The 27841-nt window shown below is 36.1% G+C and overlaps 2 protein-coding genes across 7 annotated transcripts in view; one reads left to right on the top strand and one right to left on the bottom strand.

Annotated features, from left to right (window-relative positions):
- The window catches only part of LOC127882254 (DNA-binding protein RFX6-like), a 52994-nt gene extending 48508 nt beyond the window's left edge, over positions 1–4486 (top strand). For all 3 annotated transcript variants that reach the window (XM_052430801.1, XM_052430820.1, XM_052430811.1), the window contains exons 19-20: positions 209–418; positions 905–4486. In XM_052430801.1, coding sequence (XP_052286761.1) covers positions 209–418; positions 905–1044 — 350 coding nt within the window. In that variant the 3' untranslated portion in view covers positions 1045–4486. The remainder of the gene's footprint in view (positions 1–208; positions 419–904) is intronic.
- Positions 4487–6013: 1527 nt separating this feature from the next.
- Positions 6014–27841, bottom strand: part of LOC127882233 (ras and EF-hand domain-containing protein homolog) — a 43695-nt gene continuing 21867 nt past the window's right edge. For 2 of the 4 annotated variants that reach the window (XM_052430783.1, XM_052430766.1), the window contains 9 exons: positions 27019–27188; positions 24553–24698; positions 21688–21882; positions 17531–17666; positions 17188–17269; positions 13668–13782; positions 13240–13368; positions 12974–13050; positions 6014–9822 (listed from right to left, as the gene is read on the bottom strand). In XM_052430783.1, the coding sequence (XP_052286743.1) occupies positions 9726–9822; positions 12974–13050; positions 13240–13368; positions 13668–13782; positions 17188–17269; positions 17531–17666; positions 21688–21882; positions 24553–24698; positions 27019–27188 (1147 nt within the window). In that variant the 3' untranslated portion in view covers positions 6014–9725. The remainder of the gene's footprint in view (positions 9823–12973; positions 13051–13239; positions 13369–13667; positions 13783–17187; positions 17270–17530; positions 17667–21687; positions 21883–24552; positions 24699–27018; positions 27189–27841) is intronic. The other 2 variants (XM_052430790.1, XM_052430774.1) reach the window with 1 other exon arrangement.

Genomic DNA, 27841 nt, shown 5'->3' with positions numbered 1-27841 from the left:
GTCAAGCATACGAGAATGCCGATTTTGTAATAAAAAAATATGTATTTATCCACACAGGTTTTATTTAACAGGTTATATTAAACATCAGCTCGGATGCGTTGTCTCAAAACTTTATGTCGAACATCTGCTAAGATTTGTTATATCAAAAACGTCAGTTTAAACATCTGTTCAGAAGAACTTTTTTCAAAACATCTACTACCGATTTCAGATTTCGGGTTTTCTACGGGAGGCTTTGGTCACCACCAGAAACCGCTGGCCGAGTACGTGCCCGTGATTCAGGCCCGTCCGCAGCTTAGTCAGTACCCGGACTACACCAGTAACGATCCGTTAAATATACTGGACCGACCCCACAGACACAAGGAGCACTCCGGACTTTACAACACAAGTCCCGCCAGTTGCCATAGTCCCCGCCATCACGGTATGTTGCTATAGCTACATATGTAAGGTGGGAGAAGGGGTTCTATGTGATGATTTTTTTTATGTGTTGTTGCAACATCTGCAATTATTGCAACATATTATTTTATGCCCGCTACGTATTTGGATGTAATGATGTTTAGCTTCTTTTATTTCAATCAGCCCTTAATTTTGAAAGAAAAGACGATTCATATCAAAACATCTATGTACAATCCTTAATGGCTGATTATACAAATCCACGTCATTTCCTGCATCATAATTAAATAAATATTCACTATATAATAGTTTAATAATTTGTTTATTTGTGGGATGTAAAATCTTACCTCTTAGCAATTGATACGTTAACTAACTCAGCATGTACCATGTAAGAAGAAAGAGATAAAGACAGTTCCATTCTCTTTAATTTCATGTACGGTTAAAATGTTAAAACATTTACTGGGCACCCTTTGCCTACCTACGTAACGTCTGAAATCACGTTGCCCTATTACAGACCAAGTGAACCCCGATGATATTCTGAACATCGCAATGACCGGAATGCTCAGCGTTGATCACGACCTTCATCAAGCATTCAATGACCCGGGACCTCTGCCGTCAATCAACACAGTATTTGACGTCAAAAACATGTACTAGCTAGCGAATCGTCTGTCTCAATGTCACGAGCAAACACAACGTTTGTAAATTAGCATGATATGTAAGTGCTACTTCTGACATTACAGCGATTGAATCTTCATCCTTCGTGATACCTTTAAAGTAACATGCTTAAAGTGGATTTTGTCGTATACCGCAATTTAAATACGTCAAAACACGTGCTGTGTACGCCGTTTAACTTTTACAACGGTTTGAAGCTTTACTTTGTCTACTGTTGAGCTCGTTGTGTGTTATTAGTGCTACAAATACAATACATTCATGAGACACGTACATAACGTTATTTTTTAAACCTTACAATAATTAAATTAGTGCATTACAAAGGCCTTGCAGTTATACTCGACGCAGCTGATCATTGTAAATTGCCATTTAATTTTTATAACGATGCATGCATAGAAATGGTTATTTTCACACGTTTTATAATTAAAATATGTTATTGTTAAGGTATGGTTTTATGTAAAAATGCTTGATGTTTGTTACAATAATTTTGACGTGTTCTATTACGCAACGTCGATTACGGTTCAATGTTGAGTTGTATTGCTACAAACATAGCGAGTAATAAGTGTGCGGGTACATTTATGTGTATAATAAAAGTATACTTTTATTTAAAACGAAACTACTTGACAAGTACAACACGTGGAAAGCAAACAAATTCAAATGTGCATGTATTTGTAAATGTACACTACGATGATAAGACGTTTCTTGAGATACTTACTAACGTCCTCTAAACGCATGATATGCGAGTCTTTTAGTTTCATTATATTCCTTTTAAACTCACTGGAGGTGTGTCGTTTGTTAATCAATAATAAACAATCTTTTTTCTAAAGTAATGTATAGAACGAGGCGTGGCACACTTGTCGCGTTCTTTTTTTCATTGATAAATTTATATTATTTACAAGCATTATTATATACTTAAAATTAACAGTCGTTTTCTTGCCGTATGTGATCGCTAAATTACATGTACATTGAACCGGATACCAAAGTGAGCTACTAGTATTATCAATGAAACCAACTTTATTTTGTTGTGCATGTACCCTTATTTATCAGGTATTTATTTATTGTTCTTTCTTATTTATTATGATTAGTATCCAGCGATAATCAGAAACAATATCACTTTTGAACGTTTAAGCACATTTATGATTACTTATATTATCAGAACACCAAGTTGTCGATTTTTTTTTTATTCAGAGTCAATTGTTTTAAGGACGTGTTTATGGCCTGTGTTATTTTATACATTAATAGGGGAACGACAAACAGAATCCCATATAAAATGTGAAAATTATGCTATTTAGATTTATTGTTTTCTTCTCGTGTATTGCACAATTCTGTTTAATCGTGTTCGCTTCGGTTGGTTGTCGATCTACATGCTGTTGTCACCTATACTTATATTATGATGACAAATGCAATATCATGTGACTTTATTTAAGGTTGTCAAGTTCTAGTACAATAATGTAGTTTTAAAAGTTCTTAAACTCTTAAAAAAACGTGCGCAAAACCAGTCCACCGACACTAGTTAAAAGGTGTAATTTAGCAGCCATCAGATTGTCTCTTCCAACATTCTACACGAAAACTGAGCAGGGTCATTCTGCTGTAGTTCAATGCTACAGCTAATTGTGTGTGTTGTTTTACATTTATGTGTACGTTAATACGATGTCATACATCGTCATTTGAAGCTGGAAAGATCTGAACTGTATATATAATTAGAAAGCATGTATCCACGTTTATTGTACTAAATTGCATCATGCTTATACTGTATATGGTTTGAAAAAGATATTCAATTACATTAATTTCATTTGCGAAGTCACTTAAAACATGATACATTGTTCAAGACCTTCCCGTACGTTCGACACATCAATACTACTGAACATAACTTTATCATTCACTATTCATCAGATTTCTGCTATTCATATATAATATAGTTCATGGCATTCACCATACACGTAACTGTTATCGTTTGTGCGGCCTGTACTCAACAAACAGTTCTCAGACCTAAGTCCAAGAATAAATAATATTCTATAAATTGCAAATTCAGCAACAGCTTGAATTTTGAGTCAAACTTGGCTTTAACCTTCTATATCTAAATAGTTCTTTGTGTGGAATAATTTGTGAATGACATTATCACCAGTGGCATTTTGTATGTATTCAAATTCTATGAAGTTCTTTAAGCTCATCTGAGCACAATGGTGAGCTTTTGTGATCGCCTTATGTCCGTCGTGAATGCGCTGTCCGTTGTGCGTCGTTCAGCGCCAGCATTTGCATTGTGAACACTCTAGAGGCCACATTCAATTTCCGATCATCATTAAACTTGGTCAGAAGATGTGTCCCAATGATATCTTTAATGAGTAAGAAAACGGTTCTAGTTGGTTGAAAAATATGGCAGTCAGTGGGCGGGGAATCTTTCCTTATATGGCTATATATGGCTATAGTAAAACCTTGTTTACACTCTAGAGGCAACATTTAGTCTCCGATCTTCATGAAACTTGGTCAGAAGATTTGTCCCAAATGGACGAGTTTTATCATGATTCTGGTTGGTTGAAAAACATGGCCGCCAGGGGGGGGGGGCCGTGAAAAAAAATCTTATATGGCTATATTTGTCTTAAGTTAAACCTTGTTAACACTCTTGAGCCAAATTCATGGTCCAATTTTTATGAGACTTGGTCAGAAGATTTGGCTTAATAATATCTTGGGCAAGTTCGCAAATGGCTCTGGTTGGTTCAAAAACAGGAGCGCCAGAGGGCGGGGCATTTCGCCTAATATTGCTATAGCAAAAAAAATTGAAAATTGTATCCTTGGCTGAAAAGCATGACCGCCAGGGACGGGGAAGTTTTCCATCTTATGGCTATAGTAAAAACGTATTAACAGTTTAAATGTAACATGTATTGTCAACTGTTTATAAAACTTGGACAGAACATTTGTTTTAATGATATCTTGGATGAGTTCGAAAATGGATGGTACCGGTATGTTGACAAACATGGCAGCCAGGGGACGGGAATTTATCCTTATATTGCTATCGCAAAACATCGTTACCACTCAAATATAATTCACTCTTCATTAAACTTTGTCAGAACATTTGTCCTAATTACATCATGTGCTGCACAGACCAGGTCAGTTCATTTGCATCTCAGGTGAGCGACGTCGGGTCTTACAGGCCCTCTCGGTTTGGTTCTTAGTCTATTCTTTATTTTTAAGTCTAAGAACGGGTTCGTGAATACGGGCCTACGGGATTACATCTTGTCATCAGAATCTATATGCAGGTCACAAACGAGGTTGAAACAATTGAACTTTTCGTATGGATTGTGATCCGATTTTGATTGTGTATGTTATGTATGTTTCTGAAATATTTTAATGTTGATATGTTATTAAGACTATCTAGAATTGTGAAAAAGATATATTGCACATTATAAAAAATAAAAAGGGAAACTCACAATTGTGTGGTTTTATTGCAACTAAATGTTAAACTTGATTCAGTGATCAGTAAATAATTGACCTATACTTTGAATATTAATCAACAAGAAATATCGTCAAAGCAATTGAGTCGTGTAAGCCTTAAAGGGGCCTTTTGACAGATTTTGGCATGTATAAAAGTTTGTCATTAAATGCTTTATATTGATAAAGGTAAACATTGGATCTAAAAATCTCCAGTAAAACGTCAAGAATAAAATTTAAAAAAGTAACCCTCACCTGGGCTCGAACCACTGACCCCTCGAGTCCTGGAGTAAAAGTCTACCACTTAGACCACTCGGCCATCCGTGCTCATACAATTATAAATGTATCGTATACGTTATATAAGCAAGCCTCGTAATTTAACAAAATATAACGACAACAACAGAACTCTCCAAATTATTTAATCGTTTCGCGTTGCAACGCTTTATAATTTTCAGATTTTTAAATCGTCAAAAGATGCATAAGATAATGGCTATTTTAGGTCATGGTAAATGTTCAATTTTACTGTTTTATCACAAATATCATAACTAAAACAAAAAAAATGCGAATCTGAAACAACATTTTTAATTTTGTCAATTTACCAAAACGTCAAAAGGCCCCTTTAAACACTTCCTCTAAGATGGCCACCATCTAGTAGAAAACATGTGTGGTCATGTCTGGTAAAAAGAAAAACTCGTAATTGTTGAGAAGCAACACAAATTGTGTATATTTGTCGCATGCATAAAGCTAACCCAAGAAAATAGACATGGCGGCACGTTTCCTTGATTTGCTGAGTTTACGTATCTTAAAACAAATGCGATAATTCTATGCGGACCTACTAGAGTGAAATGATCACTACATCTTATTTAATGTTAGCATTGAACAATGATTTTTACATGAAACTTGACATTACTTCTCAATGACTACTTGGTAAGTAAGTCAATAATACGCGATCATGCAAAATATAAGTAGAAAAAATAGTTCGCATTTTCGCCTTAGAAAGATTTCATTATTCTTGTAAACCTGTTTCATGCATTCGAGTCTTGCTCTGTGAAAATGGGCTCCTGTGTGTAAAATGTAGTCTCAGATAATCTTGTGCAGTTGTACAAGCTAATCAGGGATGACACTTTCCGCTTTTATTGTATTGTTCGTTGAAAGAAAGACTCTTCGTGATGAAAATCCAGTTGATGAAGATGCGTTAAACCCCCATTTCACAGAGCGAGGTTCGTTTGTATTTTCTTAAAGTATATTTCCTCAATGAACATAAACGACATTTGAAATGAGAGAGGATTCGCTTGAACCTTTTTGATAATTATAGAATTACTGAAGCAATGGACATATACGATTTTGTAAGTGGTTTCTGTCTGAAATCAAACATTTCAAAGATTTATGCAAACAGCGTTTTCTAGAAATGCGTAATACGTGTCCATATGTTCCTTCAAAATATTTCCTATAGATCTTATACAAAGATGACCGCATATCACGTGATTTTTTTGGTTTTACAGTTTTGAGGAAAATGCCAACGCAATGACACTTTTTATTCCTACTTTATTTTCTGAATACTCAAACAAAAAAGTAACGGTAACAGAAAAGAATCATTAACGTAAATATAACATCATATTGTGCAACCGGACCATTTGAAATTGAAATTTAAAATAAATCTATTAGAGCTGAAAATAACAAAATAATTTAAAAACACAAAAAGACACAAAACAAGAACAATATAAATAATTTAAAATAAACAATCACAAAAAATACTTATCAACAATTGATAAGTGAAAAACAATTGTTAATAGCACATAACAATATACGAAAGGAATATATAATTAAAAAGTATACTAGCAACTACAGCCTTAGTCACAAATGAAAGCTGACTGTCATGAAGGTACCAACACATATCCATATGATAATCGGGTCGGTTTCGGAAAGAACTGTCATTTTGCGGAAGTTTTGGTTTACGTTATGTAAAATAGTTCGGAGAGGAGAAATACTCCAAGTCTCAAGATAAGTTTAACCCATTTATGCTTAGCGTCTAGACAAAAGGCCTTGGCAAACAGCGTAGACCCAGATGAGACGCCGCATGATGCGGCGTCTCATCTCGATCTACGCTGTTTGCTTAAAGGAAATTTTGTAAGAAATATTCTAAATATAGATATAAATATACTAGACATCCCCAATTTTGGAAATAAATTGATCCAATTTAGGAGAATGGGAGAGTCCACTGTGAATAAATGGGTTGAGAAACTTGTATCAGTCTCAATGTGACTGGTCCAACCAATACTTACACAATTTCTTCCCCATTGAACAACAAATGTATGTCATAAATTAGTCCATTAAATAAAATATTCTATGAAATAACAGTTTTCGCCATATCCTTTACATTTAACATTGTCTTGTTACATCCGACATCGACAAAAAATACAGTTCAGTGTCTTTTTTCTTCGCGAGTCGAACAATGATAGTAATAAATAATACATGGTTTCTTAAACAAGTAAATGTATGCGACAATCAATAAGAACATGGATATTACATGTAAATTCTTACATTCATGAAAGTAATACGGAATGCAAATCTGGACATTTTAAGTTAATGCATTAATCTGTTTTAGACAGGATAGTGAGACCAAGATAGAATAAAAAATAGTAAATTTATCACCAAAGATAAAAAAATCAACATATATTTGTCAACATTTTTTACGACAAATGTTTAAAAAAAGCACATACAGTTTATTGCATTCTGCGTAGGATATAAAAAATATACGAATATAACGACGTGTCGAGTCTAAGTTCAATGATAGACACAACAATTAGGGACATTAACTGTTCAATGATAGACACAACAATAAGGGGCATTAACTGTTCAATGATAGACACAACAATAAGGGGCATTAACTGTTCAATGATAGACACAACAATAAGGGGCATTAACTGTTCAATGATAGACACAACAATAAGGGGCATTAACTGTTCAGAACATGTATCTACTGACCTCAAGACGTTATCAAACTGTTACAAAACATTGTGACTTTTTAAAAAAACACGTAAGATAAAATGTAGTCTAGCTTCCGTTGGCTGTCGGGTGAACTCGACTTTAAATGGTTTCCTTTTAACATTTTGAAATTTGATATATAATAATTACAACGTAATTTGACTCAATATACGTAAATTTAAAGCAAAAATTCGTATCCAGTTTGCTTGATGTATTTTTTAACTATTACCATCTAAAATGAAAAAGTCGCTCACGTTAAAACTAAATCTGATGCCACTTCTATACAAGGAATCCACATTTGAGGCCCGCCTCAACAAATTTTAATTAAAACTGAAGAAAAAGTTTTACCCACCACGTGTAAGTATGTACAAATGTCCAGTCACGATGCGATGTATGGTTGCACTTATGTAAAATAACCATTCGGGAAAACTAAATAAAATTGTGAATCTGTGATCAATCTTAAGATATGTACTTGTTCAATGAAAAACGATATCATCAAGAAGTATTTACAAATCATTCATGAAAAGACATTAACACAATATGAGTTGTGTTCTGAGAAAACTGGGCATAATGCATGTGCGGAAAGTGTCGTCCCAGATAAGCTTGTGCAGTCCGCACAGGCAGATGCTAATCAGGGACTACACTTTCCGCCTTTACTGGATTTTTTTTGTAGAAGAGACTTCCTTTAAACGAAAAATAACATAGAAGCGAAAAGGGTCGTCCCTGATTAGACTATGCGGACTGCACAGGCTAATCTGGGATGTCACTTTACGCACATGCATTAATCCCCGTTTTCTCAGAACGCGTCTCATTTAAATACCTATATAACCCATCGTATTCGTCCGTTGTTCGACGGCTTTTTGCCTTTGAGTGAGTGAGCGTAATAACAAGAAAAACAATATTTGATTCCATTTTCGATGTGATCGAAAACGATCCTAAGGAATCAAATGAAAACACATATTATGTTCATATTAATCGAACATTTATTCAAACAGCATTTACAGCTTCATGTTGCCACTTATGATCTCTTTATACCTTCATATGGTCCGGTGATTTCCCTTTAATTCTGTCGATTGTTTAAAATACCCACAACTCGTCTTAACATTTAATGTGACTTATTAATGTCAATATACAGTTATTGGAACGGTTATGTCCTTCTGTCAACTTCATCACTTGAAAATAATCAGCTTCATTGCCCTCTTCGTGCTTTAATTTGTTCATTTTAGAAACGACCGAATAGGAAAGTGTTGTCGTATTATTACCAGTTATCGTATTATTACCAGTTATACCAAAACAATTTAACGTAAACAATGTCATTTTTACCAAAGTGAATGGAAAAATAGCTCATTGATTAAACAAAATCGGGTTTGAGGCAACATTTAAACTGTGAAGGGGGGGGGGGGGGGGGTAAAAAAAAAAAATTCCTAACTGCGACGAATATTAGGACGATCTTATTCATAAGATGAAAAATAATTATGAATAAAAACATATGCATCGCTATCTTTAAAGGGATCTTTTCACGGTTTGGTAAATTGACAAAATTGAAAAAAATTGTTTCAGATTCGCAAATTTTCGTTTTAGTTATGATATTTGTGAGGAATCAGTATAACTGAACATTAACCATGGTCTAATATAGCCATTATATGCATCTTTTCAAAATTTAAAAACCTAAAAATTATAGAGCGTTGCAACGCGAAACGATTGAATAATTTGGAGAGTTCTGTTGTTATCGTTTAAATTTGTGAAACTACGAAGATTGCTTATATCAGGTATACAATACACCTCTCATGTATGCTTGGCAGGATAGCTCATTAGGCTTAAGCGTTTATTACTCCAGGATTCCGGGGGTCACTGGTTCGAGCCCTTGTACGGGCTACCTTTTTTCCATTTTTAAATTTTATTTTTGATTTTTTTCTGGAGCGATAAAAATCCAATGTTTACATTCATCAATATAAAGCATTTAATGACAAACTTCAAAACATGTCAAAATCTGTGAAAAGGCCCCTTTAAATAAACGATCAAGACGTTATACATCTTATCATCCCCTCCAGTCTATTAAACGTCACAGTGCGTGTGAGGAACTTCGACACTGTATATCCGGAAATATAAACTGTAGAGAATAGATGTTTACACGTCAAGCAAGGTACGTCAAATCTTGATATAATCAGAAATAAATATACATCGGCGAGACACGCCGGCACATGTCATCATCCCGTGTCGAGTGACATCGGTGCGGTAACGTGGCACGTGCTCGCCTAACGTGCGCAACAGCCCTTGTTTCGTTCCGTGCTCTTGTCGTGTAACTGAAGGCCGCACGTTTTCACCTCGAGATCTTCGTTGGCTCGCATCAACCTTAAAGAGTGCCATGAAACGTTTATCAGTTTATATTCATCGCCATCATCACTATTTCCATCAGCATTGTCTCCATTATTAACATAAGTAGGAGTAGTTTTTGTAAAACCATTTTCTATTTAAACTTATTTTAATATGTAATCAATTGTAATACCCATCACCGTCATCATATTTCTCGTGATAATCAAAATCATCATAATCTTGTTCACAATCATCACCCGTCGCCATCATTGTTATTTATTGGTGTGTTTTTTTTCCTTATTTATCAATTATAATTATAGGTTATTAGACGTTTCACTGTACAATACGGAGATATATTTGGACGAGCACACAGTTAAAGTCATATTGGACGAGCCGTTAGGCGAGTCCAATATGACTTCAAACTGTGTGCCAGTCCAAATATATCACGTATTGTACAGTTTAAACGTCTAATAATCTTTTTATTCTATATCCCTTGCTAACGCTCTTTTGTTTCTTCTTTAAAATATATTACCAAACCAGCTTTCCTTTTTTTATTTTCATTCACCTGATTACGTAATTTATGACGTATCTCGTGTGACGTCATTTCTCTGACGAAACATACTAGTATAAGCTAGACTCTCTGCATTTCAGGGACAACACTATGGAGGTGTTTGTGTTTAACAGTAAATTAATCATAATATTTTTTAAATCATCGAACAAATCCAAACCTAATTTCGGATTGTGTGTTTGTTATGCATAATTGTTAACTTCGATAGGAATAAAACAACTCGCTCCGACAGGATTACGAATTGGTAAATCGTGTTTTGGGTCAGAATGGTTAGCATGGGATACAAACGCTATCAGTGTGTGTGTGTGTGTTTCAGAGTTTATTTACAGGTCCTACTGGCCTCTTCACGAGGTTACGGTAGCCCGACCTGCCCCTGTGACCTCTCAGGAGAAAAAGATTAATTTTAGAGTAAAAGTAGGTCAAATTTACCCCGGTTTCCCGGGTATTCGCCAAATACTTTAATTTTTAAAAGAGTTTGTTGCACGTTGGCCAATGAGACCTTAATATGCTAGCTACCTAAAGGTGGTGATGAGGAGCGGATCCCGCCGAGTGTCCCGCACATTACTAATGTACAAGACACTCAACGCGATCCACAACCCAACACCACCCGGTACATAGGACCCGGAACACACACACGTATCGCTCTCACACCCCCACTCATTACGGGTGGCGCGTATGAGAGCGCCACGCCCGTGCGTTCCGGGTTCCTTGGTGGTGATGTGTATGGTTGTGTATAGTGTGTGGTATGTGATTGTTGTGCATTTGTCTGGAGCGGAAGAGGAGGTGTCTGTCAGTAATTTACGGTCGTCGGTCAGTCGTGATGGGTTGTATATTGTTGCAGTTCCCAGATCGCAGAACCCGCCGCCCCGCACAAGCGCACCCACGCCGAGCGAGCCCGAGCCCCCCCCCTCGCGCCCGCATACTGCCCCGGCCCGAGCACCCAACCGCTGAAGACCCCCGAGACAAGCACCCTCATCCACCCACTTGCTGCGCGCGACAACAAATCAGTCGAGAACCAACCATGGAGCCATCCAAAGCCCTATCCAGAGTCACCATCGTTCCTTCCCACCCGCCTGCCAAACATCCAGACCGTGTATCAAGCTGGGATGTATTAATTTTGCTGTTATGTTGTATTTGCTTTTATAATTGGATAGGCAAAGTAAATAAATGATCTAAAAACTCCGTTGATATATCATATGATTTATTTATGTTTGATGTTAATTTGTAAAACTCATGGTATTATAGATTATGTCCTGTGCTCTAGCTTTCATTTACCCAAGTGTGGTTGTTGTGCTCTCCGCCCCATGAGAGGTGTTAGTGGGGGTTCGAGCAGGATACAGGAAACGCCCCGATTCCAGAGGCGCCCCTGGTTCTTTTAAGTGCCCGGTGTATAGCACCGATACACTGCACCCCCGTTTAACGTCCCTCGCGGTGGACATATTAGTACATAGTGTTAGTATTGGTGTTTATATACATGTGTAGTTCTGCTGTTTTGTGCCATAGCTTGCGGTAACGTGGGCTCTCTCTGTTGTTATTTGGTATGTAGTTTGGATGTTATTGCGTAGGGTAGGCTAGTTTTTGAAAGATCATGTATACGATGATAGAAGAAGGGGACTATGTTTGTTTGATTGGGCCGAGGTGACTAGTTCGTTGGGGGCAGACAATCTTTTTGTAATCAAAGAAAGTGTGGATTTAAATACATTTCGATAAAGGGATGGAAAAACAGAAAATGGAAGGGCATATCATTGAACTGTGTTGCTATAAGCATTGGATTAAAGCTGTCATTGAGGTAAATAAAATAGAGTTTTTGTTTTGCTGTTGCATTTGTTTTTCAATTTTAAACAATAACAATATCACTTGCTGTTGCATTTCTTTTTAATTACTAACATTTATCCAATTTATTTATTTTAAGAAATACAATCTAAATATCGCCTGTGTGAATCGAATATTGTACATTCGGATACTTTTTCTCGGTAACTGCTTTTATCGTTATAAAACAATTGCTTAGTGCACTTGTTCTCAACTGTCCAATATGGAAAAAATACAGACTTTTTGGATCCAATACCGGAATATATTGGACGGTCACGTGGTACTTATGAAGAATGCCCATTGGATGAATTTATTGGATATAGAATAATAATAATTACCATCGTCATTATATACAACAAGAACTTTCAAAAACCTGTTTCCATAATATCAGTCATTACGCTAACCTGCTTGCCCCAAACCTGTCAAATCATCATCATCAATCATCATCATCATCATCCTCAACATCATCGTCGTCGTCGTAATCGTCGTCGTCGTCGTCATCATCATCATCATCATCATAATCGTCATCATCATCACACAAAACCATAATTATCATCATCTTCACCATAGCCATTGGAAGCCAGATCTTCTAAAATTACCATCAATATTATTTTTAGCATTATCATCACAGCAATTATAATTAGTTTGGTACATATAAGATGACATGTAGGAAACGTAATGGACGATACGTTTTTATAATGAGGTTTAAAGTGTAGAATCATAAGTATGAATTGTTGTGCAATAATGGAAAAGAAAACTGAAAAAACCAAACATGATTGAATAAGAGACATTAATTGTAAGTAGTAGACATACCTCGCAAGTTCGCTGACACATTCTCCGACATTTGTACCATCTTTAGCACTTGTCTCGATAAATAACGCACCATATTCCTGAAATGTCCAATTTAAACTATTAATATATATATATACATCACAAGATATCTAATACCACATTAGCAAACTTTGTGCAAATAAATTAACATTGTGTTCCAAACTGAAGCTTAGCATGACACAACGACTAAGAATTAAAACTTGGATACTTTTTCACAATGATCATTTGAATTTTTAATGTGCACACACCCTGGCCAATCGCTGCCCGTCTTCATAGGTCACGACCTTTCGACCTTGCTGTTCCGTTTCCATGCGCATGTCAGTCTTATTGGCGCAGAGCATGATGGGTAACTTTTTGGTCGACCCGTCCTGTGAAGACTTTAAAAATTGGATTCATTTGCAATACACTATCAAAAGATGAGATGTTCGGTCCCCGTTTTAAAAACTCTATATGGATATGAGAAAGTTGTTATAGTGTTTAAAGCGGAAACCATCGTAAAATCTCTAAAACCTATTCTAAGTGACAATGAAGATCTGCAATGAGAATTATGTATGTGGAAATCTCTCCTGTGATGACAAGACCAAAAAAGGCCACAGACTATAGACTAACATCAACAAGCAACAATGGGTCTCAGTCAAATTTGTTTCTTTTCTTTTATTTGTTTATGGCGTCGTACCTCGATTGAGTCCATCCATTCCCTAATGCTCATAAACGAACGCTCGTATGTACAGTCGTACAGCAGGAGAACTCCGTCTGCTCGCCGGAAGTAAGACTTGGCGATACTCCGGAACCTGGAAAGTAAAGCGGAGTTTTCGTTGAAACAAATACACTTTAACATGTAGCAGAGTAGAGCGGAATGTGCACGTAGTCTCATTTAATGGGGTTTTCTCATTTATGCAGATATTTGAAAGCGCTAATCAAGTTGTGCGTGAGATTCACGAAACTCATGCGTATGGCTGAATGATTACAAAAAAAAATAACATTCTGAGTCATATACCAGGGTGTTATAACAGCTATAAACGACACGTGAAACGCAATAAAGGACTACATGCAAAAAGCATGTGAACGGGATTATTTCCATTTTATATTTTACCAATGAATTCGTTGCGTTGAAAATAGCTGTACTGCAGATAATTTAATTTCTCAAATAATTTAAAGTTTACGAAGGGTCTCTTAATAAAAGTTGGTGTTATTTATTGAGTTTTCTTCTTACCACTATTTGCGTCTATGACGCTTGATTTTTTTTAAGAAGTTGGACACGATAAAGTATCCCTTATGAGCGTAAAGAAAAGCTTAACGGATATTTGATTTAAAAAAAAGGAACTTTTGATTAGCAACATCCAGTAGACATTTACTCTATGAAAATATTGCCCATTTCAAACTTAAAGCCTATTTCCTGATTTGTTATATTAAATAGTTCAGATTGATTTTTGTAAACTTTTTGCATAAAAGCACACATAATTTATTGAAAGAAGAAAGTACCAGATGGAAAACGCCAATCCTCTGCCATTTGAACATAGGAAATGTGATGTTTGAAACTTTTCAAAAGACGAGTACCACTTTGTCTTGCGAAAGTATTTCATTTCATGACATTTGAACTACAAACATACCACCTTTAAAAAAAACGACCAAACAAGCATAGGTGCATAGCCTTTATGTTATCTGAAAGAGAACGATATGTCATGAAATGCAAATACTTTCGCATCATGTTATGTTTAAAGATATTTTAAACAAAACATAGTTCTTATGTTTATACTTAAAAAAAGATCAGCGTGTACGTGCGCAGATAATTAGCATACGGCGTGTTTCGCGAATTCAATTATCGAGTGAAATTACACACGTGTTATTTAAAATAATACTAGTTAATCATATGTACGGATATATTGTCTCAATGGTCTCAAGAATGGCAATGAAAACTTTTTTCCCAAATAATACATGTGAATGTGATAAAACGCATATATATTTTTTATTTAAAATGGACTTCAAAGTACTGTAATATCAGCTATTAACTATATATTGTGTATTTACACGCCTTTCTTGATTTATCTTATTTGCTTTTTGCTGTCTTTTTGTTAAATTTAGCAACAGCGAAAAATAACCCGTATTACAGATTTTTTGAGTCAAATTGCGCTTATTTGCTAATGTCTTAATTACAGCTGTGCAACATTGAGTTTTATGTTTGTTTGTTTGTTTATTTCATATCGGATCCAGAAGGCCAATAACAACCCAAGTGGACAATGATTATGCATACAGTGTTTACAAATTTGCAATATATAAGGATATCAATGTATGACAGTAGAAACATAAATCCTACTTCTATTTATGATAATACTTATACTACTACTAATAATAATGATAACAAGAAACCGTCGGAGACGGGTGATGCTCCCCAAAGGTTTTTTTTGTCACAATATTGCACTATATATTCAGATTAAAGGAAGCGTCTTGAGGGGCATAACTTTGGAAAAAAAATACGATGGATGATTTAGCAACTTAAAAAATTCAAAGGGCCATAACTCATCTAACCAGAACCCACTAATAACATGCGCATCTCCTCAAGGCTCCTCCATAAAGCTTCATTGAAGTCCAGTCAGTAGTTGAGGAGAAATACCTCGGACAAGAATTGCTCTATATGTACAGATTATAGACAATTTCAACGAGCCTTAACTCTGTGAAAAATCATCCTACCATAACCGGCTTATAATACGCACATCTCCTGTTGGTAGTGAAGCTTCCCATAAAGTTTCATTGAATTCCCGTGAAAAATTGCTGAGAAATAGTTCGGACAAGAATTGCACTATATGTACAATGAAATTTTTTAAAGGGCCATAACTCTGTGAAAATTCATCCGACCATAACCGGCTGATAATATGCACATCTCCTGTTGGTAGTGAAGCTTCCCATAAAGTTTCATTGAATTCCCGTAATAAGTTGCTGAGAAATAGCTCGGACAAGAATTGCACTATATGTACAATGGAAAATTTCAAAGGGTCATAACTCTGTGAAAAATCATCCGACCAGAACCGGCTGATAATATGCACATCTTCTCTTGGTAGTGGCGCTTCCCATAAAGTTTCATTGAATTCCGGTCATTAGTTGCTGAGAAATAGCCCGGACAAGAATTGCACTATATGTACAGTTAATGGAAAATTTCCAAGGGCCATAACTCTGTGAAAAATCAACCGACCAGAACTGGCTGATAATATGCACATCTCCTCTTGGTAGTGAAGCTTCCCATAAAGTTTAATTGAATTCCCGTGATAAATTGCTGAGAAATAGCTCGGACAAGAATTGCACTATATGTACAATGGAAAATTTCAAAGGACCATAACTCTGTGAAAAATCATCCGACCATAATCGGCTGATAAAATGCACATCTCCTGTTGGTAGTGAAGCTTCCAATAAAGTTTAATTGAATTCCCGTAATAAGTTGCTGAGAAATAGCTCGGACAAGAATTGCACTATATGTACATTGGAAATTTTCAAAGGGCCATAACTCTGTGAAAAATCATCCGACCAGAACCGGCTGATAATATGCACATCTCCTCTTGGTAGTGGCGCTTTCCATAAAGTTTCATTGAATTCCGGTCATTAGTTGCTGAGAAATAGCCCGGACAAGAATTGCACTTTATGTACAGTTAATGAAAAACTTCAAAGGGCCATAACTCTGTAAAAAAATCATTCGACCAGAACTGGCTGATAATATGCACATCTCCTCTTGGTAGTGAAGCTTCCCATAAAGCTACATTGAATTCTGGTCATTAGTTGCTGAGAAATAGCCCAGACAAGAATTGCACTATATGTACAGTTAATGGAAAATTTCAAAGTGCCATAACTCTGTGAAAAATCATCCGACCAGAATCCGCTGATAATATGCACATCTCCTCTTGGTAGTGAAGCTTCCCATAAAGTTTAATTGAATTCCGGTCATAAGTTGCTGAAAAAGTGTGCACGGACGGACGGACACATGGACAAAAGGACACACGGACGGACAGACGAAGCGGCGACTATATGCTCCCCCCCAAAAAAAAAAAATTGGGGGGGGGGAGCATAATAAAAATATAATAAAATAATAATAATAATAACAAATATTTTCTACTATAATTATGCAAGGTATATCATGTAAATTTACATAACATGCAACTCAAAATTGTTGAGTAAATCACATCTTAAACCGTATTAAAAAAAAATATTACCTTTCTTGTCCGGCAGTATCCCAAAGCTGAAGTGCAACTGTCCGTCCGTCAAGCTCGATCATTTTCGTCTGGAAATCGACACCTTGCAAGAGCAAGACACTAATGTATGAGTAACCAAAAACATATTACGTGAAACATATAAAAACAATGGGTGTGACAATTGAAAATTGGTTTGAGCAAACATCGCGTCTACAAAAGAAAACAAAAAAACAAGCAATGGTTAAATGTTAACGTTTACAATTTTCAATTATCTTACACAAGTTATTTATAATTTACTTGAAAACTGTTTTAATGCAATATTTGTTAGTGTCCATTCAGAAGTCCAGATATATGTGATTATTACCTAATGTCGAGCTAAGGTTTTCTAAGAATTTCCCCTTGCAGAGCCTCATAATGAGACTTGATTTTCCCACCGCGGCGTCCCCTGCTAGCACAACCTTGAACATACGCTCTGGTTCTTTGCTCAGCTTCGCAGTCGACTGGAAATCAAATGACAATGATAAGAATATTGATCCGATTTTCACAAATACGCCAGTAAAACGGTTTAAGCAACTGAGTGCCAAAGCCCCTTTTGGGTGTGTGGAAGCATTAACACCGTTAAACCTTCATATCGTTTATTTGGGCCATTTTAACTTGTATGTATTTGTATAATTGGTCTTTTTTACTCATGGTCGTTTTTAGTTGTTCAGCTAATGTTGTTACTGAAAATTTCAAATTAGTTTGGCTCATCTACGGGAAGCCTACTAACCTCCACACATGCCGTATCCCCGCGAGAAAAAGTTGTATTATTTATGCAAGAGGTTTGAGTTCTCCTGCTATATTCATTCACAAATGGAAACATTATGTGAATATCGTGTTAAATGCAATATTTTTTTAACGGAGCTTATAAAGAAAAGAATCAATAAACAATATTTTATTACACGTGTCGCGGAAGAAATTATTTATGAGTGATTAAAATAGTCCACTACCTGCTACGCCTTAATGACGTAGTACAGGTCATTCATAATCTGAGGCTATTAATAGATTCGGAAAAACAACGCAATAGTATAAGGTTACGCTTGTTTATATTCTCAATTTATAAAACGTTGAACATGAGTTCAACAATAACTTCAGGGATACGATAGACAGCAACAAAAATGCTTCATAATCTCTTAAACCGAATATAAAAACAATTAAATATAACAAGAATTATCTGTTTCGTAATCTCGTTCATGCTTCTACAGCGGGGTTAAATTTGATATTTCTGGGAAAAGTTGTTTTGTTCTCAACAGATAGCGGCGATCTTTTGTATTTACGGGTGCTAACAACGCAATAGTAGAAGTTAAAGCTTGTTTATGTTCACAGTTCTCAATTTATAAAACGTTGAACATGAGTTCACCAATTACAACAGGTATACTATAGACAAAATGCTTTATTATCGCTAAAACCAAATATTAAAAAATAAGAAATATCTTTTAAAAAGGTAGTCGATGTAATTGCTGACTTTGAAATAAAGTTTGCAATTTACGTTTCTAAATAAATTAACTGAAAACAAAAGTTTAACTATTGTGTTGTTTTTTTCACTTGTAAGTCGCATAATTACTGGATGAAATGTGTGTTATCATTGTCAAACCACAAATTAGTGTAAAAAGATAAAAACTTATACTACGGGAGTGCACATCATATGAGTCCTCACATGCCTTATCATGAGTATATTTCTTCACTATCGAAATATATCGTATGTTAATATTTGATTTAAACGCAGTTTTCTTTCGACACATTTAAATCACACTTTCATAGCCGCGTCATGCGAAAATGGGTCTTATGCGTTTTGGTCAGCGTATCTTAAACCCAACATGAGCATTTGCGAAGTCTGGTCAGAGGCGATGCTGTTCGCTAAATAATCACTCAATGTGTATCTCCTGACCAGACTGAGAGATGCGCAGGCTGAATGGGATATATATATATATATATATATATATATATATATATATATATATATATATATATATATATATATATATATATATATATATATATGATGGGCGCATATGGAATAAGACCCATTTTCGCATGACGAGTGTCATTAAAAATCTCATTGCGAATTGTAAATGGCACATTTTAGAGCAATGCTTTTCGATACAAAATTGAATTTAAAAAAGCAAACTTGTAAATAAGGGCAGCCTATCAAGGCGTTCAGGAGCGAATTTCAGACGTGCTGACTGAGTACGGCAAACATTGCTATTGGATAATTAAACGATTTTCCTCTTATCGTGACACTAAACTATTTCGGTAATGTTTGTTTTCTCATCTTGAAAGCAAAACTGTGTTTATCGATTGTCAATTATAAATTCCCCGAACTAGTACTGACCCTGAAATTCTGCGAGATGGGTTTAACGCGTAATTGTAACTGGGCCGCAATTTGTGCCGTTTGAACATACAGCGAGTAGTCCGGAATTTCTTACACTGAAAAGTGCTACATCCTTTGCGCTGAGCAAAGACACTGTGATGCAGCCAAAGTTCAGAGGTTTTATTATGGCAAACGAAGTGCACATTATTGTCTTAAACCACGGTTTAACAGTTAACTATATAGTTAAGAGACTTTGAACCCGGGTTCAAAGTGCCTTTTGCACAGTAATTTCTTAAACCCGGGTTCAAGACTTTGAACCGCGGTTCAAAGGCTCTTAACTCTATAGTTAAGAAACAACCAATGAAATCGCGACATTTGCCTTCTAATTGTGGTTTAAGCTCCGCTGATTGGTTGTCTCTGAATTACGATGATAAGAGATTTGTATCTATCTTTAGACCAACTTTGAACCGCGGTTCAAACTCTTAAACCCGGGTTTAAGGAATAAATGAGCAAACGGCACTTTGAACTCGGGTTCGAAGTCTCTTAACCCTATAGTTAACTGTTAAATAATAAATGTGCATTCCGCGCGTCTTAACCCTAGTTTAAGACTTTGAACCGCAGTTTAAGACTTTGAACCGCAGTTTAAGACTTTGAACCGCAGTTCAAAGTCTCTTAACCCTATAGTTAAGAACTCGGGTTAAAGGAATTAATGTGAAAACGGCACTTTGAACCCGAGTTCAATGTTTCTTAACTATATAATTAACTGTTAAATAATGTATGTGCATACCGCGCCTCTTAACCGCAGTTTAAGACTTTGAACCGCTGTTCAACGTCTCTTAACCCTATAGTTAAGAGATGACCAATGAAGTCGCGGCTTTAATCGTCTAATTGTGTTTTAAGCTCCGATTGGTTGTCTCAGATAACAGATTTGTTCTATTTCTAGACACACTAGTCTTGACTATATAGTTAACTGTTAAACCGTGGTTAAAGAAATTATTGTGCACTTAGCTTGCCATATTTTATCTCGAATCAGCCTATGCAATATTCGAAATTATTCACGCTTGTCTGCTGGCGTTATGTACAAGTCATTTAAGGTGAAAAGCTGGGTAAAACAGCTACGCCGAAAAAGCGCATTAGTGCTCTATACCTATCTTTAGTTTAGGTCTGAGTTGTTGACACCGTATGAACTGCTAGGGTAACAAGTAATGCATAAACAACAAAGTACGGGTCAACATGGCTGTCTTTATGACTAACTAATTCGTGAGTAAAAAGTATTGCTCGCAGATTTATTTTTTATTTATTTTCCTCAATTATCTTATTGTATATTTTGAATTTGTATATGGTGTCAAAATCAAAAGTTTTGAACAGGGACTTTTCATCATGAAATTATATTTTTAGTAAGATAGGTATTCGATATGCCAACAATATTCATTTAATATGATGCTGATTGCAAATCGTCTTTATTTTGAGTTCTCATTACCATTTTCATCATACTTTCTATGCTTTCAGAACGTCAAAAAAGGGCCACGTTGTTGTTATTTTGTATAAGTTATCTCTAAAAAATAAATAGGATGATAAAAAGTGCACACAAATCTCGACCCTTGCGTTATGACACACTCTTTATAAATGTGAATGGCGTGTGTTCATTTCAAACTGGCGATTTATTTTGAAAAATGAGTTGCGTCTTAAATTATGAAATAGCGAACAACTTCAGTGCCTTTTTACGCTTTGATTACTTTTACTTTCACCGTGGTGGAAGTGGGTGTAGAGAACGCGCCAACGGCGCTTAAGGGGAAATGATGGCTGCAAAGAAAGAGTACCTCACTTTATATTTACGCAAACGCCCCTTATACAAATTTAGCGGGTAATGACTAACCGTTTGAATAGCTTATATACACCCAATGCGACATAATTCATGTATAATTGTCATTAATTGTCTTAAAGTTTTAGAAAAAAAAATATCAAGAAGGTTTAAAGTTTGGCAATTAATTGAATTAGCTCTGGGAATTTAACTTAATGATTATTATCCTCAAATTATTGTTTAAAAAACAGGACTTAAAAAGAATTAGTAATTAAACAAAGTAGCACTTTTCGTACATGAAACGCGATTCCAAATGATAACAAATAATCGCACAAACACGTGAATAAGTTGTTAGTGAAAAAAGACCTACATCTTGCGTCAGTGTGCTCTGGCGTCTAGGGGTGCGTCCCAAGGAGCCATCACGTGACTTTGAGCTGCGTGACGACGAGGAGCGGCTGGAGGCGGACCCGAGTCGGCGGGCTTCGAGGGCGTTCCGGTACGGCTTCCCGTCGGCGAGGTCTGATGGAAACTCGCTCTCCGTCTCATTGTCCTCGTCGGCATCATCCTGAAGTGAAATTTCAGATAAACGTGAACTCTGTTATGAGAAATGACTTATGTAATAGTGGCAGCATATGCAGTACAATATTTTGTGTTTAAATGGGCGAAAATTAATTCTAACCTATTTAGAATATAATAACCGGCAATGGATATATCGAGAAAATTTACATCACTAGACTATTTTCTTTAATGTGTCTGGATATATATACTTAGAATTAACCTGATAACCCGCAATATGTATTTTTTATTATATAAGAGGGCAAATAGCAAATGAAAAACAGGATATGAATTTGCTGTAAAACTAAGCTCTTAGTCATTAAACAATTCAATTAATTTGGTTGATCAATTTTTTATTATTGGATCAATTTGTAGGTTATTTTCTATACATTTTTCAAAAATGTAGGACTTGTTTTGCATTTTTAGTCGTTTGACGATAACGTGAACGACATACATAAACGATTAGATCAATTTCTTTCTACGACATGCATACACTCTATTAAATGCATTTTAAAATATAGTTTATATTATGTGTATTTTATGTTATTTAATGTTGTGTTGTTATACAGAGTTACGTGACAGAAATTAATGTGTAAACTTTAGTATGAAGACGATGTTATTGAGTATAAGTCTGAATAAACTGTCTGTCTGTCTGTCTGTCTGTCTGTCTGTCTGTCTGTCTGTCTGTCTGTCTGTCTGTCTGTCTGTCTGTCTGTCTAGCTGTCTGTCTGTCTGTCTGTCTGTCTGTCTGTCTGTCTGTCTGTCTGTCTGTCTGTCTGTCTGTCTGTCTGTCTGTCTGTCTGTCTGTCTGTCTGTCTGTCTGTCTGTCTGTCTGTCTGTCTGTCTGTCTGTCTGTCTGTCTGTCTGTCTGTCTGTCTGTCTGTCTATATCATTTCATGTAGCTATTCTTATGTCATGTTTACTAAGTTCTACCATAATGTTAAAATTGCTAATCAAAACTTAACATATGTGAGCAAAACGAGGAAATACTCGAAAATAATTGGATCCAATTCAAACTTGATTATTTCTGAAAAAAGCTGGTCTTTATCTATGGAGCATCTTCATATATTATTTTCGTACTTATTCAATAGTATAAGACCATTAAAGGCACATGATGGTGACAAGAGGTTTCAAATAGACATCTTAAGATTGAAGCTCGTTCATACAAATAGATGTATTTACTGAAATATGAGTGAATTTTCGCCGTGGTTTCGATGAATGTGTCTTCAAATTGGAACCAATTATGATTGCCGACCCATTAATTGAGACAATTAAGTCCATATTCAGGCGGAAATGGTGGTCTAAGATGACATAATTTGGTGAATTAGTTAAAAAAAATCAGATTATTTTCATTTAAGACCCTGTTAAAACTGCTTTGTTCACTTATATAAATCAAAATGACATTTTCAATGACAATCCCGTGAAAATTGTTGTCATTACTCATTTGAAATTACACTTTTGGGATGGACGCGTCTATCTACACTCTGTCACTCCCCCAGCCAATAGCACGGCGATTGGATTGCTTTTATGACCATTCAGCGATAAATGCAAATAAAGAAACATTTCCAAATAAATATATATGGGCCTTGCTCTGTGAAAAGCGGGTTTAATGCACGTGTGCATTTCGCACAGGCTAATCAGGGACGACACTTTCCGCCTAAACTTTGCAAAGAAAAGACTTTCTATGTACGAAAAATACCATAAAAGCGGAGATTGTCGTCCCTGATTAGCCCGTCTGAACTGCACAGGCTTATCTGGGACGACACTTAAGGCACATGCATTAAACTCCCTTTTCACAGAGTGCGGCCCATATCCTGCTGCAATAATTTGGATTTTTAACGTAATTTACAAGACATTGAGGTTTATGACGTGAAGGTGATATATGATACAAAAGCGTCATATGCTTATTATGACCATGACATGCGATGATCGTTTTCGCCACTTTATTTTAAAATCAGTCATTATGAGGCCATTTACCAGAAACGATCATATATACTTTCACAATATCTAACAGTATATCAGTTTAAGATTAGGCGCAAGCTACATGTAAGTGTTCTTATTGACAAAGAATGGCATATGTTGTGCATCGTCTGGAAACGATTGTTTGTTCCATTGTGTTCCTAGATCGTTTTATTCGCAGCGAAGTTATGGAACGGACACGAAGATGCGCACTCATACTAACATTCATGCAGTCAAATAAAAAACAAACAAGGTAGAAGCAATACAATTGTCTCATTTCGACTAGCCCTTATCACGGTTGGGTTATACAAAATGTATCACATTATACTAATTTAGGTTTTTGTTTTTTGGTGCAGTAGTGATCCTATGGTAAGAAGAATCACATAATTGCCAAACTGCAGGGGTCACAAGTTTGATGCACCGCTGAATCCTAACCTTCTAATTGGTTTTTCGCGCAATAGATTAAACCGAGGTGCATGTATTCGGTGCTTCACACCTGCTGCTAAAACAACCAGTGTCGCCGCTGCATCCTGCATTATCCCCCTCACACCTATCAATTCTTCAGGATGTGGGGGAGGGCGATGGCAATATGGTAAATTCCCTTAGCACTCAATGAAATTCTACTTAACAAATAATACAGTCGAACAGTTTCATTTCTTGACAACTTTTACACTGCTTAACTTTCCCTGCTCTTGATAGATATGGTAAGAAGTATAATAACCTCCAGTAAAGGCGGCTGGCTGGAACGCAGTCGTCTGTTACTGCGTTTTCCCGCCAAAAGTCGGTGCATGGTTTCTGCGTCATTGAGGAACGCTTCGCTGTCTGGGTCAGGATCATTGCTGTCTCGGAGCGTGGAATGTCCGCTGTCTGAAAATATAGTTCTGGCGAGATAATTAACATATATTTTTAATTTTCGTATATATTAAACGAATAGTTCAGTTATTACATAGATCAATAGAACTTGACACATAGGCAGCTAGTTGTTTTTTCAATATTGAAATCTCTGTATAACCACCGCAAACTGTTTATTACCGTAAATCATGATTATATTATATAAATATTAACAATATTTATTCCATTATTTTAATTATTATACATTCATTTCCTGGAGGATTACGTTTTACAAGATATATACGTTTGAAATTTTGATTGGTATCAATAAAGATGTTGGCAACATGTAAATACGATAATATATGCTCCTGAATAGTGTATTATAACGAAATTTATGTGGAAAATTGTTGCGTAACATCTCGCATGTACATGTTTATGATAAATAACGATCAGAGGTGCAAGGGAAGTAATCTGCGAAAACATGTAAGGGAAGTAATCTGCGAAAACATTTTACAGAAGCGATCTGTAAATCTGGAATTATTATATATTTCAGAATTTCGTTAGGTATTCTACATTATTTTGAACTGTTAATATAAGGCTATTACAACATGTAAAATATATCAATATGATTCATATTAAAACGTTTATTTGAGTACCACAATTACACGTTTTATGAATATATAATTAACTTTACGAGAACGTTTCAGAATGAAAAAAAAACATGTACAAACATTAAACAATTATCAGCAGGGCGGTTCACATTTTGACTTCATAGTCACGAGAAAAATTAATTTGGAAGACGACAACTATGAGATGTTCAAAAACAAATACCAAACCTCTGAAGATTGTGGTTTCATAGGGGAAGATTTTTACTAACAGTATATGCTATTAAAAGTCTATATGAACCACCAAACTGTGTACAGACAGACTAAATGGTGCTAAAGACTAATTATTTAGGCTCTCATACAGTTTCCGTTTAGGATTTTTGTTTTCGGTAATTACGTTTACGGGAAACAATTTAACCATAGGAAAGTCAAATTTTGACCCCAGGGACAGATCCTCTACCAAGTTGGTTCAAGTGATGTTACATAACACATACTTCACATATGGGCTATGTTGTAAAGAGGCGTTGGTTTAGTTATAACATATACATATAAGGAGAGCAAGTGATTTCCAGGACAGGGTAAAATTTACCAGAGTACCATGACTTGACTTGTTTTGGTGATTACCACCTTCCGATGTTACAAAATGCATACCAACCTGCGGGCCTAGCGTTTTCATGCTAGATTTCAAATTGCTCACTATGCACATAAAAGGAAATATTAAACTACAAAGGCGGGGCTACCTTTGACCATAATTACATGATTTAAACACACTTATTAGAGGCCGTCAATACAATCTTACCTTACGTATACCAAGCAACGGGGCCTTTCGATTTCCAAGCTACCCCCAGTGCGGAGCAAATGTTTAACACATATAATTGACTTAAAACTAATTTTGTACAGGACCACCATACAATGTTGCGTGCAATATAGTGCTCCAACGGGTTATGTCGTTTGAGAGAAGATGTATATGTCATTTGAGCCGTTCTCTGTGAAAAAGAGGTTTAATGCATGTGTTTTAAGTGTCGTCCCATATAAGCCTGTGCAATCCGCACAGGCAAATCAGGAACGAAACATTCCGCTTTTATGGTATTTTTCGCTTACAGAAAGTCTCTTCTTAGCAAAAATCCAGTTTAGGCGGAAAGTTTCGTCCCTGATTAGCCTGTGCGAAACTTTACGCACATGCATTTTAAGCCCCTTATTACACTGCTCATTTGGTATATACGTCTGTATGTATCATAGGAGCTGTGGGACATCGCAATTTTCGACATAACATTGATATGATTTGAACAAACTTTGCAGCGGACGACAAAGTGGTGCTGTATATTGAATAGTTAACTTCTGAGCCGTTCTCTTACAGAAATGATTGTTTTCATAAGTTCTCATAAGCTACAGATAAAACGGAGCTAAAGGTTTGAATAGCTTTGGAAGAAGATCTTTGTGAAGTTTATGGAAAACCAAGCGAACAGTTTAGGAGATGTTGCGTAAAGCAAATTGTTGAGAACACACTTCAAACACGACGGCGGCCGCCGAAGAACAACCACCAGCGCTAACAATACGCACTTCCTGCTAAGGTGAGCTACACAAATCATTAAATATTTTCTTAGTTTATTCCCGATCAAGCGCTCTTTTGATTTGGATTCCTTTATATAAAACACAATCATATAAATCATTTAAACAAGAAATGAAATAGTTTCCGATCATTGAACGACCCGATAAAATTTGTTTAAGTGTTCTTATAAACATTATCGTACCTATGTCTTCCAACATTCCCCCATCGGACTCGCATGTGTCTTGGTGCGGCAGTTTCACGGACACCATTCTAGGCGAACCACGTGACAACTGCTGCACGGTCTGCACGGTCACGGGTGCATGCTCGGGTTCTTCGACCAGCGACTGGGTCGAACCCAGCCTCGAGCGGATTCTGTAAGTAAGGCATTATGGGTAAGTCATGTATAGTTAAAAATATTTTTGAAAGAAGCGTTTTTTGCTAGCAAATTATAGCGTACCAAAATGGAGAAAATTGCATATTGAATAAATTACGAATTATTTGGATTTTTTAAAAAGTAATTGGCTTTATGTTTGTGTGTATATATGTCGGAGTTCATCCAGGGCATGAGGACGCATTATGTGAAGACCCGAGGTGTGCACCAGCACATCTACCTAATGTGCTTTCTAGACTCACGAAAGTTGGGACTATTATTGCTTTATAGCTGCAGTTTTTCAGCTTTTTAGTGTTTACTATAAGATACTCCATTGTGGTGTGGTCTTATGCTGTTAGGGATAACCGGAGAACCCGGAGGAAACCCATTTGCGCGGTATGATGACCACATATCCATTTCAAATGCGCCGTGATCGGCATTAAACGCGGATCGCCAAGGTGAGAATCGCATGTACCAACCACTGCGTCAACCGGACAACCCAGACTGGTTTGATACTATAATTTTACTACCTCATAGCGTGGTCGAACACATTTTCGAGCGGATTCTGTCGATCATTGCAATGATTTGAACAAGATATTTGTTTCTTTTAGATTCTTCATATTCAGCGGTCTACTTTCACACGAATGTTAGCGTG

Source organism: Dreissena polymorpha, chromosome 1, assembly GCF_020536995.1.
Source record: "Dreissena polymorpha isolate Duluth1 chromosome 1, UMN_Dpol_1.0, whole genome shotgun sequence".
Lineage (NCBI taxonomy): Eukaryota > Metazoa > Mollusca > Bivalvia > Myida > Dreissenidae > Dreissena > Dreissena polymorpha.
This window is presented reverse-complemented; position numbering and strand designations above follow the sequence as displayed.